Raw genomic sequence first — 18,920 nt, 5'->3', positions numbered from 1 at the left:
TATGAGCCCTTTTAAATGAACATGGAGCACAATCAAACTGGCTCACACCCTCTTCCATCATTTATTACGCAAGGAGTTTGATTGTTTGTGTATAAGTGTGTTTTCTAATGTGTCTTTAATTTCTTAACTCAAGCTTAAAGCTGTATCCTTTTGTGCTGGAGCCATTCCATCCCACAGAAGAAATAGTTTATCAAATTCTTAAATCCCTTTGTCAGTTTGAATTTGCCAATTAAATCCCTCAATTTCACAAACTTCTGAGTTTACTTGAATGCAACCTGTCATATATCTCTCTTTTTTAGCTCATGCATTGTAATTTCAAAGACAAAATGCACTCAGTGACCACATTATGAGGTACACTAGTGGAACCTGGTGTGGTTTTCTGCTGCTATAGACCATCCACTTCAATGTTCACCTCTTGAGTGTTCAGAGATGCTCTTCTGCACACCACGGTTGTGATGTGTGGTTATTTGAGTTACCGCCACCTTCCTGTCAGCTTAAAATCATTCTGGCCAGTCTCCTCTAACCTCTCTCATTGATGAGGCCTTTTCACCCATAAAACTGCTGCTCAGTGGATGTTTCTTGTTTTTATCCTGATTTGAAAATCCCAGGAGGTCATCAGTTTCTGAAATACTCAAACTACTCTGTCCAGCACCGACAATCATTCCATGGTCAAAGTCACTTAGAATCGGGAAGAAATGCTATGTGATACTTGCTCTGAACAACAACTGAACCTCTTGACTATGTCTGGATGCTTTTATGTATTAAGTTGCTGCCATGTGATTGGCTGATTATATATTTGCATTAATGAGCAGATGTACCTAAAGTGGCTGAGTGTATTTTTTTCTCTCATTTGGTGTTCAACAGTTCTTGTGGTTTTTCCCAAGGTGCTCTGCTAAGCAGCCCACCTTTGACATTAAATATAAATTAATCTCTCAAAATGTGTAGGTTGAGGAGAGGGAGAAAAACCTTTGTATTCTGTTTAAAGCAATAAACATACTACTTTGAAACTGTTTTGATAGCAGCAACTTTAAGACTTTATTGAATAATCAAAAAAAATACAGCAGTGTAGCTAGTGGGTTGGTATTGTGTGTACCCAAACCAGTGATCTGATTTGTATCTTGCTGAGTTGCTCAGGAATTTGTTTGGCAATTAAAAGTTCAGACTGTCCTTTTATCTGTAGTGGTGATTAGATTTCCATTAAAAATCCATTTAGTTTACTTGCCTTCAAAGATTAGAAATCTGACATCTTTACTTTGAGTTTCTGACTCGTGTTTCTTAACAATGTGGTTATCTTAACTGCTGTTTGAAATTGTTGTAGTTCAAGAGCAATTAGGGCTGGGCAATACATACTTACAGGCCTATTCAATGGTGATGAAATTAGTGGACTTCAATACATTTCTAGTATGATTGATCTTTCTGAAAAACTGATTTTACCTTCATGATGCTGTAAAGAAGAAGGAATAGGGGAAAGTAAAGTGATTAGATACCGAGAAACTGCTTGGTACCATACCACTCTCATGTTGTGCTAAGTGCTAGATTAATGACCAATGTGTTTTTGCATCCTGATAAATTAATGAAAGCTCATTACCATAGGCTACATAAATTGGCCAACAATGTTGGTAGTAACCCTTCCTATCGTCAGTGCCACGATAGTGTAGTGGTTATTGCAACACTATTACAGCTCACGATGTCAGAGTTTGGAGTTCAGTCATGGCGTCTTCTGAGAGGAGTTTGAATTTCCTCCTCGTGGAATGCATGGGTTTCCTCTGGGTGCTTTGGTTGCCATTCACAGTCCAAAGATGTACTGTTAAGTGGGTTAATTGGTTATTGTAAATTGTCCTGTGATTTGGCTGGGGTTGAACTGGTGAGTTGCTGGCAGCACAGCTTGAAGGACCAGAAGGGTCTGTTCTGTGCTGTATTCTAAATAATATAAAATAAATAATCCTTATTTCAGAAAAATGTATTTCTTCTCTGTTAGGATGGCGACAACCCCAGCAGGCTTTTTGAGTGGCACGATGGTCCTCTTGTACTTGCCATGAAGGAAGATGACATGTTTCTGATGGATGAAATCTCTTTGGCAGATGACTCTGTTTTGGAAAGACTGAATAGGTGAGGCGATAATCAAATTTAAGCATTAATATTTGGTTGCAAAGTATAGGAATGAGGATATGTGTGTCATTGTTGCACTTTGTTGTTCACTGACGTGTGCAAATGTGTTGTGCAGCGTCCTGGAAGCTGAACAGACACTTTTGCTTGCAGAAAAGGGAAGTGGGGAAGATGATCAAGTGGAGCTTGTAACTGGTGGAAACAAATTTAGGATTCTTGCAACCATGAATCCTGGTGGTGATTTTGGTAAGAAAGAGGTGAGTGTACAATTCAAGAACAATAATCGCAATGCATGTGAACTTAATTATTGCAACCATACCTGTGCTGATGTAAAGAGCTTGAGTTGATTTTGATGCTTTGGGTGTCTCAAACTACGTTATACCCAACGATGAGTATTGTGAGCAATTTTGGGGCCCCTGAACGTAAAGATATTCTCGCATTGGAGAGGGTTCAGGAAAGGTTGATGCGGTTGATTTCAGGAATGAAAGGGTTAATATGTGAGGAGAGTTTAAAAGTTCCAGGCCTGTACTTGTGAATTTTAGCAGAATGAGGGGAGGGATCTCATTGAAACCCATCGTATATTCAAAGGCCTAGATAGAGTGGAAGTGGAGAAGATGTTTCCTATATTGGGGTAGTCTTAAGTCCTGAGGGCACAGATACAGAATAGAGGTACATCCATTTAGAACAGAGATGAGGAGGAATTTCTTTAGCCAGAAAGAGGTGAATCTGTGGAATTCATGGCCACAGATGGCTCTGGAGATGAAGTCATTGAATATACTTCAAGTGGAGGTTGATAGGTTATTGATTGGTCAGGGCATCAAATGTTACCAAGAGAAAGCAGGAGGGTAGTGTTGAGAGGGATTCAATGCAATCACAATCATCACCATCACAAATAATTGGATAACAAACCATTTGCTTCCCTGTTTACTTACTCTGCTGCCTCACTCTACTGCATAGAAACAAAATGGCCAATCTAGCTTGTCTGTTATGATAATTGCCAAAACCACCTTAATCATTTAGTTTCATCACAGCCTGTCATTGCAAATTTTCTATTTTGTTATTCTTCAATACACTTTGGGTTTGCTTTTGAGCAATTTATAAAAAAAACATGTTGAAGGTAACTTCCTCTTAGATTCATGGTGCTTCGTCTCACTTGTAGAGGGATTACAAATTTACAATGTCTAGTTAAGAACTTTTGTGCTTTTTTCCTGACAAGAACATATTTGGATTGTTCAGTCACTTTTGTGAATTGTCATTTCTTGGATGTTGTTATGAGTTGTTTGTCCAGTTTCTATAATTTGCCTTTTCATGATATGCTCTGTTTCTCCAGTGGTAACTGAAATTTACCATGGCTTAACTCTTCCTCCTCTGCTTTTTTTTTTTTTTTACTTTAAATATCAGCTTTCACCAGCTTTGAGGAACAGATTTACTGAGATCTGGTGCCCACCATGCAATAGCCGTGATGATTTGATGGAGATTATTCAACATAACCTGTGTCCCGGGCTTTCTTTAGATGGAGAAGATAATAAAGGTAGGGATAGTCTGCTGCTTTGTATTTTGTTAGAATTTTTTTGAAGCTGTGGAAATCTTTCTTGATGACGAGTTCAAGAATATTGTTGAGAACACCATAAACCATTCTCCTTCCTTCTCATAACTTTTGATACCTTGGCTAATGAGGAACCATTGCTTTAAGTATACTCAATGACTTGGCCTCCACAGCTATGGCAATGAATTCTATAGATTCACTAACCTCTGGCTGAAAAATTCCTCCTTAACTCTATTCTAAATGGACGTCCCCCTATTCTACTCACCTACTAGAGGAAATATTCACCCCACATCCGCTCCATCCAGGCCTTTCAATATTCCAAACTGCAGTGAGTACAAGCCCACTGCCATGAAAAACTCCTCATTTGTTAACTTTTTCATTCCCGGAATCATTGTCATGAACCTCCTCTGGATCCTCTCTAATGCCAGCATATCATTTCTTAGAAAAGGGGTCCAAGGCTGCTGAAAATATTCTACGTGCAGCCTGACCAATTAATTCCTTATAAAGCCTCAGCATTACATCCTTGCTTTTATATTCTAGTCCTCTTGAAATGTTAACATTACATTTGCTTTCTTTACCACCAACTCAGCGTGCAGGTTAACCTTTAGGAAATCCTGCACAAGCAAGAATCCTTCTGCAGACTCCGTGCTTCCTCAACACTACCTGCCCATCCACCTATCTTTGTATTGTTTGCAGACTTAGTCACGAAGTCATCCAAATCATAGACATTTAATGTGAAGGGAAACTGTCTCAACACCAAACCCTGCAGAATAGCGCTTGTCACCGGTAGCCAATCAGAAAAGGCCCCCTATATTCCCACTCTTTGCTTCCTGCCGATCAGCCAACGTTCTATTCCTACTGGTATCTTTGCAGCATTACCATGGACTGTTATCTTGTTAAGCAGCCTCATGTGCACACCTTGTCAGAGGCCTTCTAAAAATCCAAGTCAACAACATCAACTGACTCTCCTTTGTCTATCTTGCCTGCTGTTTCTTCAAACAGATTTATCAGCAAGATTTCCCCTTAATAAAACCATGCTGACTACAGCCTATTTTATCATGTGCCTCCAAGTACCCTGAGACCTCATCAACTCCAACATCTTCCCAACTACTGAGATTAGACTTACTGATCTATAAGTTCCTGTCTTCTGTCTCCCTTCCTTCTTGAATAGTGCAGTGACATTTGCAATTTTCCAGTCCTCTGGATTCATGCCAGAATCTAGTGATAATTGGATGATCATTATGAATGCCTCCACAATCTCTTCAACTACCGCTTGGAGAACCTTGGGGCCTAGTCCATCTGGTCCAGGTATCTTGTCTACCTACAGATCTTTCAGATTCCCAAGCACTTCCTACTTAGTAAAAGTAGCTGCACTAACTTCACCCCCCGCCTCCCGCCGGCACTCAAATTTCCGGCATGTTGCTAGTGTATTCCACAGTGAAGACTGACACAAAATACTTATTAAATACATCTGCTGTTTCTTTGTCCTCCATTGCCTCCTCTCCAGTGCAATCTCCACTTTCGCCTCTTTTACTCTTTATATATCTGGAAAAAAAACTTTTTGTATCCTCTTTGATATTATTGACTAGCTTTCCTTCATATTTAATTTTTTCTAACCTTATGACTTTTTTAGTTGCCTTCTGTTTAGTTTTTAAAAGCTTCCCAATCTCCTAACTTCCAACTAAATTTTGCTATACTATATGCCCTGTCCTTTGCTTTTATGCTGTTTTTGACTTCCCTTGTCATCCACGGTTGCCCCATTTTCCCTTCAGAATACTAGTTCATCTTAAAGATGTGACTATCCTGTGCTTCTGAGTTACTCCTAGAAACTCCAGCCGGCCGTTGCTGTTCTGCTGTCATCCCTGATGATGCTCTTTCTAATCAGCGTTGGCTGGTTCCTCTCTTACGCCTCTGTAATTCCCTTTACTCCAGTGTTATACTGATACTTCTGACTTTATCTTCACCCTCTCAAACTGCAGTGTGAATTCTATCACATTATGATCTGCCTCCTAAGGTTTTTTTTTAACTTAAGCTCCCTAATCAAATCTCTTTCATTACACAACACACAATCCAGAATTACCTTTTCGTTAATGGGCTCAACCACAAGCTACTCTAAAAAGCCATCTCTTGGATATTCTACAAATCCTCTCTCTTCAGATCCAGCATCAACCTGTTTTTCCCAATCTACCTGCATATTGAAATTCCCATGACTATCATAACTTTGCTTTTTTTACATGTCTTTTCTGTCTCACGTTGAAGCTTGTATTCCATGTCCTGCCAACAGTTTGCAGGCCTTTATATAACTTCCATGGGGGTCTTTTTACCCTTGCAGTTTCTTAACTCCACCCACAAGGATTCTACATCTTTTGATCTTGTGTCACCCCTTTTATAAGGAATTGATCTCATATTTTTTTCAACAGAGCCACATCACCCCCTCTGCCTACCTGCCTGTCCTTCTCAATACAGTGTGTATCCTTGAATGTTAAGCTCTCAACTATAATCTTTTATGATTCAGTTGTACCCACAGTGTCATACCTGCCAGTCTCTGTGCTACAAAATCATCTAACTTATTTCATATACTGTGCATTCCAAAATAACACCTTCACTCCTTTTTTCATAACCCTTTTTGATTTTTGCCCCCACATTACACTGCAACTCACCCCACCATCCCAGCACCAATTTCTCAGCAATGCATTCTTCTGCCAGATCATCCTATTCTTGCCCTCTGTTGTGTGGTACAGGCAGCAGTCCAGCAAGTACTACCCTGGAGGTCTTGCTTTTTAGCTCTCTGCTGAACTCCATATATTCTTCCTTCAAGGTCTTCTCTGATATCCTACCTATGTCATTGGTACCAATAGATACCACAAATTCTGGATGCTTACTCTTTCCCCTTTAGAATGCTATGGACCCGATCTGAGAAATCCTTGACCCTGGCACTTGGAAAGCAAGATACCATCTGCTGTCTTTTTTATGTGCACAGAATCTCTTGTCTGCTCCTCTAACTATGGAATCTCCTTTCACTACTACACTCCTCTTCTCCCGCTTCCCGTCTGAGCCACAGAGCCAGACTCAGTGCCAGAGACCCAGTTGTTACGACTTCCCCTGCTAGATCTTCCTCCTCAACAGCATCTAAAGTGGTATACTTATTGTACCACTTTATAAATCTTTATGTATATTTAAGGCGAGTTGATGGATTCTTGATTGGTCAGAGCATGAAGAGATAAGGGATAAGGTAAGAGATTGGGCTAAGAGGAAATTTGGATTAGCCATGATGAAATAATGGAGCAGACTCAATGGGCCAAATGGCCTGATTCTGCTCCTATATCTTATGGTCTTATTACTGACAGCAATGACCACAGGGATACAATGCCTCAGCTGCCTATTCCCTTTCCCCCTCCTAACAGTAAACCCACGTACCTGCCTCCTGCAACGAAGGGGTGACTACATCTCTGTAGCTCCTATCAGTCACCTCCTCATTCTCCTGTGTGAGCGGAACGTCATCGAGCTGCAACTCCAGTTCCTTAAAACAGTCTCTAAGTTGCTGCAGCTTCATGCACTCCTTGCAGATGTAGTTATCAGTGAGACTGGAGGTCTCCCAGAGTTCCTACATCTCAGACAAAGAACATTCTCAGCGCAGTACCTGTATACTAATAGACAAAGAAAAAAAACAACTTAATAAAAACTTAATTAGAACCTCCACCTGTGCTTTACCAAGCCTATTTTCACCCAGATTTTTTGAGCCATAGCCTCCCCCTCTTAACATTGGCCACTCCAACAATAGCTGCCCAGCTCACATCTCACTTCCTTTAATTGCCTCAAATACAACTTGCTCCTGATGATGTTCTTTTCAATGGCTCCCCAACTTACAACATCTCACTCACCACTTCAAGTTATGACTCACTCCCAACAAAATTGTTTTCAAATGGCTCTCACCTTGTTTGAGGGCAATAATGTCACGGTAGCTGAAATAGACTACTGGCAGTCCAGCTATTCCAGGTTTGATATGGATAGAATAAGTAAGCAAGGAAAGTGAACTAACTGAATTTTCTGTGCATTCTAGGCAAAGATATTGCTGAACTCATTTTGGATTTCATTGACTGGCTAAAAAATCAAGAGTTTGGGCGTCAGTGTGTATTGAGTATTCGTGATATTCTGTCTTGGGTCAACTTCATGAACGTTACAACTGAAAGAGTGACTTCAGATGTGGATTTGGATGATAGAACTACGTTTAATCTCGATCCTGTCACTGCATTCATACATGCTGCCTGTCTCATTTGTATTGATGGCATTGGATCAGGTGTGTGTTTGATCAAGGAATGGGGGGAGGGTGGTATTGGTTCTAAATCTCTTGGATTAAAGTTTTCCAGAACTGAGTCCATTGCATGTTTAGTCAACCTACATTTCTTTGTTCTCCTGAGGGTGGATTACCAGATTGTTCTCAAGTGCAGATGTTTAATCCTTTTTGACATAATTTCTTTCCAGGGTCTACAGTTTGTTCTTCTGAAGCTACACTGGCTGCTCGCAAAGCATGCTTGGAATTTCTTTTTAAAAAGCTGTCTGTGATCACACAATTGAAAAAACATGTGAGGAGTATGTTGAACAGTTATGATGTGAAAAGGAAAAGGAAAATTTTATGGACTGAACGCTACTTTGTAATTCATCCTTTTTACATTCCCATAGGTGAGCATGTGATTAGTGTTGTTATTAAATTGGAAAGACATAGGTTACTCTATTTTTCTGAGAATTACTTCAAAAATAAATCTCCCTCTCTTTCATGTTAGTTTTGTTCTGTTAAGCACCTTCATTCTGTGTTCTGTAGTTCTTCACTGTTTCAATGAAGGAAAATTTATATCTACTGTCCTTGATTTTAAATATCTTGATCAGGTCATTTTGCATCTTTTTTTGGTTTTAATCTTGGCTGCTTCTGTCAGTTCCTATGATATAACACATGTCCCTTGCCCCTGGTGTTAAAGTTTGGGCCCAGGAGTGCATTGAAATAGATTACTTGTGTCCAGAATTGTCTTGTAAAAGACAATTCAATGCCGTTGCACTCCATGCCTACTCTTTATAAAAACTCTGGGGTTCCTTGTGCCCTTTTAACCATTATCTCAACCATGTCCAGTTTCAGCAAAATATGTGCATGTACCCTAGATCTGTTGTGTATTCTTTAGAATTATTCTTTTCTAATTTGTGTTGAACAAATGATTAAAATCGATGTCCCGATAATTATGGCATGTGTATTGTTTGATGGGTGGCAGTGTGAAATGTGATGAGGATGTTATGAGAATGCAGGGTGACTTGGACAGGCTGGGTGAGTGGGCAGATGCATGGCAGATGCAGTTTAATGTGGATAAATGTGAGGTTATCCACTTTGGTGGTAAGAACAGGAAGACAGATTATTATCTAAATGGAGTCAAGTTAGGAAAAGGGGAAGCACAACGAGATCTAGGTGTTCTTATACATCAGTCACTGAAAGCAAGCATGCAAGTACAGCAGGCAGTGAAGAAAGCTAATGGCATGCTGGCCTTCATAATGAGGGGAATTGAGTATAAGAGCAAAGAGGTCCTTCTGCAGCTGTACAGGGCCCTGGTGAGACCACGCCTGGAGTACTGTGTGCAGTTTTGGTCTCCAAATTTGAGGAAGGACATTCTTGCTATTGAGGGAGTGCAGCGTAGGTTCACAAGGTTAATTCCTGGGATGGCGGGACTGTCATATGTTGAAAGATTGGAGCGACTGGGCTTGTATACTCTGGGATTTAGAAGGCTGAGAAGGGATCTTATTGAAACATATAGGATTATTAAGGGATTGGACACGCTGGAGGCAGGAAGCATGTTCCTGCTGATGGGTGAGTCCAGAACCAGAGGCCACAGTTTAAGAATTAGGGGTAGGCCATTTAGAATGGAGTTGAGGAAAAACTTTTTCACCCAGAGAGTGGTGGATATATGGAATGCTCTGCCCCAGAAGGCTGTGGTGGCCAAGTCTCTGGATGCTTTCAAAAAAGAGATGGACAGAGCTCTTAAAGATAGCGGAATCAAAGGTTATGGGGATAAGGCGGGAACTGGATACTGATTGTGGATGATCAGCCATGATCACAGTGAATGGTGGTGCTGGCTCGAAGGGCCGAATGGCCTACTCTTGCGCCTATTGTCTATTGATGCCAATGGATAGTTTTGTGTTCCAATATTCTGAGGTTTTCAGACATCGCAAGTGGAAAAAGATCAAACTAGTCCCAATATTGATTGTGTTCTTGTATGATTTGCCATTCGCAAGTCAGCTTAATCCCTGGTATGAATGTGGTAGGAATTTTGCATGATTCTAGGAATATAATGGTTGCCAGTACTCCAGAAATTCTGTGTTATCCTCTACTTAGACCTTTTTCTCCCCCAGACTGACTGACTGCTATGATAGTTTGACCATTTCCTTATCATTACTTTAGGCAGCTGGCAGTATAAAAAGTAGCTTTAAATATTAATCGGTTGTACAAAGCATTCAAAGACGTATTGGAAGTTATTTTTAAAAAGTAAAAGTGCCTTTTTCCCATTCCCAAGATTTTTAGCATTTGCGTTCAGCTTGTGCAGTTGATACTATTTTAATTTTATTATTATCTTTCATAATACAGCTGTAGTAAGATAAAATTCCCTTAATATTGAAAAAATATAGATTAGTCCCACCTTACTGAACTTATTAATGAAAAGGTTTCTATTAAAATATCGTTTAGCTAACCAGCCTTTATTTTTGCTGAAAACATTAACTAATGAGTAAATCAGTAAATAATAGTTTGAGTACTTATTAACAATGGGTGTGTATTAATGTTTCTAGAAGGGACAGGTGGAGAAAAGGTTGCACTTGAAGACTATGCATTGAATGCTGGCACAACTGCAATGAATGCTCAGAGAGTGCTGAGAGCCCTGAAGTTAAACAGGCCAATTCTTCTGGAGGGATCACCAGGAGTTGGAAAGACAAGCCTGGTAGCAGCTTTGGCAAAGGCTTCTGGAAACACACTTGTCCGAATTAACCTTTCTGAACAAACAGTAAGTTAGTATAGAACTGTTTAAGTCTTGGGACCTGTAGAATTAAGTGTAAGTTTTCAGTTCCTCGTGCTTGCTCCATTGTTCAGCAAAATCATTGTTGATCTTTTAGCTCTGGGCTGCTATATGGCACAGGACTGTATCCTTTGATAGGGAAAAGTACTGACTATAGTTTTAAATGAAAGATTGAAAGATGCTGTGTACAGAGGGACCTTAATGATATTGTATATGATTTACTGAATAATAAGTAAGTAAAGCAGGACTTTATTGCAAGAGAATTTGAAAATATGAATGGGCAAATGCTTTACTCTTAATTATTTTCTGCCTTGTTTGTCATCTACTTGCCCAGTCAATTAACCTGCCTCTCCCTCCCTCAAGCCTTTCTACAGTAAAATTAAGTTGATCAGTCATGCTCTGGTCTTTAGTGCTGGACTAGCAGATTTTCTGGACTACTGCATGTTAATCTTTCAATGCACACGATGCTCCAACACGCTTGTAATTCCCTGTTTTTAAGATGTTATACATAATAATACAAATCTTCCCCAGAATCCATAATTTTCAAAGGTTTGTGGGGAACAGTGGCAATAGAATATTGGAGTTTTACTGTACATTCTCAGCTGTGGTTGCCACCTAGCCTCGTATCAGCAAGCTTGGATATGTTGAACAGATTATCTCATCCATTTTGATATAGAGTATGCAGACCAACTCTCGTCCCTGCTCTCTACCTGAAAATAGCCCACTTAGCTACAGTATTGTTAATCAGTATTAAGTCTAACTGGCATATTAACCTTAATACTATGCAGTCTGGTTTACTAAGCTTGTGTAACACTTATGGAGTCTCTTAAAGTCCAAATTCACCATATCTATTCTGCTATTTAGATCTCTTTTCACACTCTTCACTGCTGACCCCCCCCCCGAGAAAGCTGTCAGTAGTTCTGTCAAATATTACCCTGTAATCCATGTTGACTATGTCCAGTCCCAGTATTATTTTCAAAGTATGTCCCATTATGTACTGATAATAAAAATATATTTAAGCAATTCCTCTATAACTGATGTCTTGTATATAGTTCCCTGCTTTCCACTTTGTTCAACGCCATGATAACAGTTGCTAACTTCCAATCTGTGGGAGCAGTTCTAGAAACATGACATTTTGGAAGGTGGCAGCCAAGACTTGAAGTGCATTCAAAACCCTTGGAAATCTGTCATCAGATCCATGATCTATTGCCTATCAGTCCCTTCAGCTTGATAGCTTGGGTTTCCTCCATATGCTGTGGTTTCTTCCCACATTCCAAAGACACACAGGTTAGTAAGTTGTGGCTGTGTTACATTAGCACTGGAAGAATGCGCCTCCAGCACATCCCAGATTGTGTTGGTTGTTGATGCAAGTGAAGCATTTCACTATATGTTTCAATGTGCATTTGACAAATAAAGCTAATCTTTAAATCAAGCTATTTTTCCCGCTGTTAATAATTGGAGCTTCCCCTTTCACATGCGTAGTCCTCCACTACTTGTCAGAGTATTACTGTTAAAGCAACTGAACTATCTGCAGCTAGTAATTTTTACCTTACCTAAAGTCTATTGTTAAATGAAGATTTTAAGCACAGTTGAAATGCATCGGGGGCCATATGTATGCTCCATTGAACAGTAGAAATCTAAGGTTTATGCCACAGAAGGTGAAAAATCTTGGGATTATTCAAAAAGATTCATAATGGATTTTTAAATATTGTTGGGAGTTATGATGTAGGGGCATGATAGTCAATTTGCAAGCCAATGCTAATGCGGTTAATCAGTCGATTACTATTTGGAGCGAGAGACTTGAAGTGTGGAAAATTCCAAATGGGAAACATTGTTTAGAGGCACCACTTGTATTATTCAGTTGCTCAACTATAACTGACCTGTTGCTCTGAATATTGAACATGCCTTCTGTTCCTGTAGGATGTGACTGATTTGTTTGGGACAGACCTGCCTGTTGAGGGTGGTAAAGGTGGAGAGTTTGCTTGGCGAGATGGCCCTCTGCTTGGAGCTTTGAAGGCTGGACATTGGATTGTTTTAGATGAGGTGGGTACTGTTCATAAATTGTTTTGAAAATCTCTTTTCTGTGACTTTGTAGGCTTACTATATTTGCACATCAAAATTAACTGTAATACTGACATTTTAATTTCTGCTTTCTGTATAAGATGCGTGTTGCCTTTGGATGTGGAATTTAATCCCTACTAAATTTTGATACTAAAAAGACTGTTAGCCCGTATATCAGAAATAGAAGCATTGGGTCACCTATTGAACAATTCATATTTCTATATTTTCTGCCCCTCAGCCATATCATTCTTGCCCGTTGCTGGTGTCAAAGTGTATTGTATTAGAAACTGGTCTGACTAAGTTTTTTTTCCCCTTGCTGTCAACTCTGGTTACTGAAACTGCTGTACAAGTGGCTCAAATGAGCCAGGGAGAAGCACATAGTCAAGGTGAAGGAGAACCTGGGAAAGGCATTTTTCCTCAGTTGTGGTCATCAGGTGCAGAGTGGTCCATGTTTGTGAATGTGTGACCCATAACTAACTTCTGATCTACAACAGTAGCCCAAGCCAATACAACTGGAGGTCTGAAAAAGGATCTTCTCCAGAGGGCTGCAATATTCAAATTGCAGGGAAAGTAGAAGAAAGTTTATTCAGTCCAATCCTCATCCTGATGGCCACCTTTTGTTTGGCTGCATGTAGATCCTATGTAACAAACATCAAATATGACTACATGCAGTCTGCCCCTGGTGTTGAGGGATAGGCCTGATCATGCTGCATCATGGGCTCTTTTTTAAAAAAAAACAATTGCTCAGCAGTTGTTTAGCTTCTGTGCATCAAGGCAGTGGTTTATACTGAATGTCTTTCGGGCTTTGCAGAAAAAGGAGACTGAATCTTGCCTGGTGTTTACCAGACTGGAGTCACTTTTCAGATTTTACAAAGCCCTTACTTTTAAAGAAGCACCAGATTTTATTCACATGTGTAGTCTCAGTATCATCACAAGCAGTCCTTTTATGTGACCGTTGTCAATCTATGGAGTGTATGTTTGCTGGAAGGGAATACAGTGATATCTTGGGTTCACCCCAAGCATTTGTGTAACATGGGGCTGACTGTATGCCCTTCTCAGAGATGTAAACATTGACTTCTGCTGGTAGATTGATTCAGTGAAATATCATGGACTGCCTGAAGCTGGTTGATCGTTTAGTGTTGAGGCACACCAGAAACATGGTGTAGTCATTGCAAAGTCTTTGTTCCATGAGGTTACAGTTTAGGGTTCTGTCATCACTGGATGCAGAAAGGTTGGGAACTGTAAAGTAATGTCCAGGCTTGAATATTTGGAATTAAAACATTGATGCCATTTGACCTACTGTTAAATTTGTCAACAAATTCAATGATGCATCAAGCAGAAAGAATGATGACAATGCAGTGTTTATAAATATTTCTTGAATAAGATATGTGCTTGGTAAAATGTTACTCAATAACTTACTCATTCCCTGTAACTACCAAAAAGCATGAAGTAACTAGAATTATTTTTTCTCTCAGTTAAACTTGGCTTCTCAGTCTGTACTGGAGGGACTCAATGCTTGTTTTGACCATCGTGCTGAGGTTTTTATCCCTGAGCTGGGATTGAGCTTCAGTGTACAACATAAGAAGACCAAGATCTTTGCCTGTCAGAATCCTTACCGACAAGGAGGTGGAAGGAAAGGGCTCCCCAAGTCATTTCTCAACAGATTTATACAGGTGAGGCAAGAGAATGAGTGCAGCTTATAGTTTTGGAAGAAGCATGTGTTCCCCAGCCATTTACCAAATACAGGAGAAAGCTTGCCATTGATTAAATTTGGATGGCAATCTGCAGTCTGCGTAACAATTAAGTGATTTGTTCTGTGAAATATTTTAGCTATTATCCTTCTGTCCACACTTCCGGGCATCTGATTTTAAAAATTTCTCCAAAAATTCAAGAGAATCAAGACTATTTGAAACAACCATTATCTGGTTATTTGACATGTAATTTGGAAGATTTGAGCAACTTGCTTTCCACATTTTTTGTTAATTCAATGATTTCTGCAAGCCTTAGTCTTCAGAATCATGACTGAGCTAAAAATATTGAAACATTACGCATTTATACATTTGACTTTTTTTTAATTTTATTTTTATTTGGATAGGGAATTCACAATTATCATGTACTTTTTTCACACATATAACCTTTTCCATTTTTTTATATGTATAAAACTACAATTATTTATACATTCTTAAGTACACATTGAGATGATAAATAGGAAAATAAACATTTAAATAGATAATTATGTACTGTGGTAAATCTAACCTATTAGGCTAAGTAATGAAATTAGTTGTTAAGAAAAATGGTAATAATAGTTTCCATACAACCCTTCTGGACCATTTCCACTGGTCCAAAATGTTGCATACAAGCCTATATACCAACCATTGTAGGTGTTTATATCCCAATTTGTTCATGCTTGTTCCTGCCCGCAGACATAATTATCCAATCCCTATGTACTTATTTACTTAATTTTTTCTTTTTCTTTTTATCCCTTTCCCAAATCTTTCCCTTTACTTGTGTTAATTCTCTATTTTCCAAAAAAACAACAAACATTTAGACTAGGGGTGTTTACGTTAGCAATATTACTGTGTTGATGAGAAGAGCAATATAAATCATTAGGAGAGTCATCTAAAGTCTGCTCGCATTGGGGTTATATATTCAATCCATTTATTCCAGATTTGATAAAATGGTTCTTTTTGAGTTCTCAGGGAGTGTCAACTTTTCCATTTTAAATATTTCCAAGATAATTTCGTACCAATCTTCTAATGTAGGTGGTATTGGATTTAGCCATTTTCTAGTGATTGATTTCTTACTTGCCGCTAAGAGGGCCTGCAGCAACTTTATATCTTCCTTCTGTTCAAGGAACAATACATGCCCCAAATAGAGCGTCTCAAAGTTCAGAGGTATCTGGGACCTAAGTACCTTAACTAATGTTCTATGAATACCTTCCCAAAATAGACTTAATTTAGGGCAATCCCAGAAAATATGAAAATGATTTGCCTCCTTAGAGCTGCACCTTCTCCAACACATCACATTTGTATCTTTATATTTTTCCTGATATGGGGTCTTGAAGTATCTTATAATGTTTTTCCAACAATGTTCTCTCCAAGTCAAAGAATTAGTCGAGGACCATTGAAAGCTGCAGATTTTCCCCCAAGCCTCCTCTGAAAGTACCAACCCCGCTTCTTTCTCCCACTTCTCTTTAATATACAGTGTATTTACATTTTTAGCATGGGAGAGTGCATTATATAGGCGAGAAACTGATTTACTAGGTATTGAACTGCAAGCCGAATTCAGAATCTTGAAAAATTCTAATTCTACTTTTGATAGGTCTGTATATCTACAATTCTGGTTAACATAGTATCGTATTTGAAGGTACCTAAAAAAGTCATTATGTTCTAGGCCATGTTTGTCCTGCAGGATTTGGAAACTTTGTAATACTCTTTTATCTATAAATGAGAGGTAGGTTGTAAGACCTTTCTTTATCCATGCTCAAATCTTTTATCTCCTCTGTTGGGAAGGAATTCGGTATCATATGCACACCATCTAAAGAGTTTTAACATGTTATTAATTCCACATGAATTAACCACCTTCTGCCATACTTTTAATGTAAGATTTATCCAAGCATTATTAAATTTTTCCAACTGGGCCATCAATCCTTTGTCAGCTATTGAGGCCTGAAGAGGAAAACTGTCAACTAATCCAAATTCTATTTCCTTCCATCTAGCCTTATATTCCCTATTACACCAATATAACACAGGGGTTATCTGTGAGGCATAAAAATAATTTCTCAGGCAAGGAAGAACCATACCTCCTCCTTCCTTCCCTAACTGTAAGGTGTTATATCGAATTCTAGGTTTCCTTCCTTGCCAAATGAAGCGGGAAATCCATTTGTCCCATTCCCTGAATTGATTATCATCCACCTCCACCGGTAAAGTACGGAAAAGATACAATAACCGAGGAAGAATATTCATTTTTATGGTATTTATCCTTGAATTTAAACTTAAAAAGGGGATAAGATTCCATCTATGCATATCTGCTTTTATCTCTGAGATTAATGGCCCATAATTTACCTGTGACAGTGTTGAAAGATCCTTCGGCAGCGTTATTCCTAAATATTTTAATGATTTAGCTTCCCACTTAAGATCATATGTATCCTGCAATTTTTTGGATGGTGTATAATTTAGGGACATAACCTGCGTTTTCTTTACATTTATTTTATAACCTGATATTTTCCCAAAGTCATCCAACAGTGTAAACAATCCTATAAATGATTTTTCTGGTTCACTCAGATAGACCAAAACATCATCTGCGAATAACGCCACTTTCTGTTCAATCCCTGCCACCTTGATACCTTTTACGATTTCGCTCTGTCTTATTAGTTGGGCAAGTGGTTCAATATATAGCGCAAAAAGGAGAGGAGAAATTGGGCATCCCTGTCTAGTGCCTCTCTCTAAAATGAAGGAGTCAGAGAGGTCCCCATTTATCTTAATTCGGGCTGTAGGGCTGTCATATAGAGTCTGAATTACTTTAATAAACCTTTCTTGAAAGCCGAATCTTCCTAACACTCTGTATAGGAATGCCCAACTAACCGAATCAAAAGGTTTCTCAGCGTCCAATCCTACTACCATTGTCTCTGTCTCCTTCTTATTAACCTTTTCTAATATGTGCAGAGTTCTCCTTATGTTGTCCTGTGTTTGTCTTTGTTGAATAAATCCAGTCTGGTCTAAATGGATTAGGCCAGGTAAAAGCTTTTCCAATCTGCGCGCTAATATAGATGTAAATAGTTTGTAATCTGAATTAAGAACACTAATTGGCCGATAATTGCCACATTCTAGTTTATCTTTACCCTCTTTAGGAATAACTGAAATAATCGCTTCTCTCCAGGAAGGTGGAGTTTCTCCTCTCTGCAAGATCCAGTTAAAGGTGTTAAGTAGTAATGGGGCTAACTGTGTCTTCAGGGACTTGTACCACTCTGAGGTAAACCCATCAGAACCCGGGGACTTTCCAGCCTTTAACCTAGAGATGGCCACGTTCAGTTCTTTGACAGTTACTAGTTCTAATAAACTTTCATTTTGTAAATCTGTAAGTTTAGGTAGATCTAAAAAATTCAATACACTGTCTATATAGGGCTCATTGGGGGCCCGGGGTTGGGAGTACAGCTCTCGATAATATGTTTCAAAACTCTCTTGAATTTTCCCTATTGTACTCTCCACAAGCTTTGTCTTTGGATTCTTTATTTTATGAATTGTATTGTCTGCTTGTTGTTTTCGTAATTTATATGCTAATAATCTAGCTGATTTACCTCCTACTTCATAATTCTTTTGTCTCAGGTAAAGAAAATTTCTTTGAGTTTCCAACGTATAAATATCATCAATTTCACTTTGCAATTTCCTAATTCCCTGTTTTCGATTTGAATTACTTTTGTTGCTATCTACAACTTGAAGTTGTTTTAATTTTCCTTGAAGGTCTGCTAATTTTTGTGCATTGATTTTTTTCATGTGAGTAGTAATGGAAATAATTTTCCCTCTCAGTACAGCTTTCAATGTATCCCATAATATCACTGGTGATGTTTCTCCCGTGTCATTAAGGTCTAGATATTCTTTGATTTCTCCCCTTAATCTCTCCATTACTTTCGGGTTATTGAGTATATGTGAGTTTAGCCTCCATAGTGTTTTCCTCATTTTCCTTTCCAGGATTATAGACATAGAGACTGGGCTATGATCCGACAGATCAATTGTTGCAATATTACAGTTTTTTATCCTGAGTCTATCTGTATTAAAGATAAAGAAATCGTCTATCCTTGAATAGGCTGAATGAGGGAAAGTGTAATATGTATAATCTTTACAGGTAGGGTGTAATTCCCTCCAGACATCTATAATTCCCAACTCCTCCATCAATGAATTCACTTTCCGAGTCAGAGGTTTATTCTGAGTAACTATTCTTGAAGAATCTAATATAGGATTTAATCTAATATTAAAATCCCCTCCACAAATTACTACCCCTCGAGAACTGACCATTAGGTCAAAAATGTGTCTATAAAATGACCATTCACTACCTGGAGGAGCATAAACATTCAGCAATGTTATTTCTGTACCTTCTATTCTTCCTGTGATTTTTACAAACCGTCCTTCTTTGTCTCTAGTCTCTGAAATATGTTCATAATTAAGAGT

The 18,920-nt window shown here is 38.8% G+C and overlaps 1 protein-coding gene across 2 annotated transcripts in view; it reads left to right on the top strand.

Annotated features, from left to right (window-relative positions):
* Nucleotides 1-18,920, top strand: part of mdn1 (midasin AAA ATPase 1) — a 181,032-nt gene that overhangs the window by 53,405 nt on the left and 108,707 nt on the right. For both annotated transcript variants that reach the window (XM_063040373.1, XM_063040372.1), the window contains exons 31-38: nt 1,979-2,109; nt 2,225-2,363; nt 3,508-3,637; nt 7,713-7,949; nt 8,135-8,332; nt 10,472-10,683; nt 12,616-12,738; nt 14,232-14,429. In XM_063040373.1, the coding sequence (XP_062896443.1) occupies nt 1,979-2,109; nt 2,225-2,363; nt 3,508-3,637; nt 7,713-7,949; nt 8,135-8,332; nt 10,472-10,683; nt 12,616-12,738; nt 14,232-14,429 (1,368 nt within the window). The remainder of the gene's footprint in view (nt 1-1,978; nt 2,110-2,224; nt 2,364-3,507; nt 3,638-7,712; nt 7,950-8,134; nt 8,333-10,471; nt 10,684-12,615; nt 12,739-14,231; nt 14,430-18,920) is intronic.

The sequence above is a fragment of the Mobula hypostoma genome, chromosome 2 (assembly GCF_963921235.1).
Source record: "Mobula hypostoma chromosome 2, sMobHyp1.1, whole genome shotgun sequence".
NCBI classification, from domain to species: domain Eukaryota; kingdom Metazoa; phylum Chordata; class Chondrichthyes; order Myliobatiformes; family Myliobatidae; genus Mobula; species Mobula hypostoma.
This window is presented reverse-complemented; position numbering and strand designations above follow the sequence as displayed.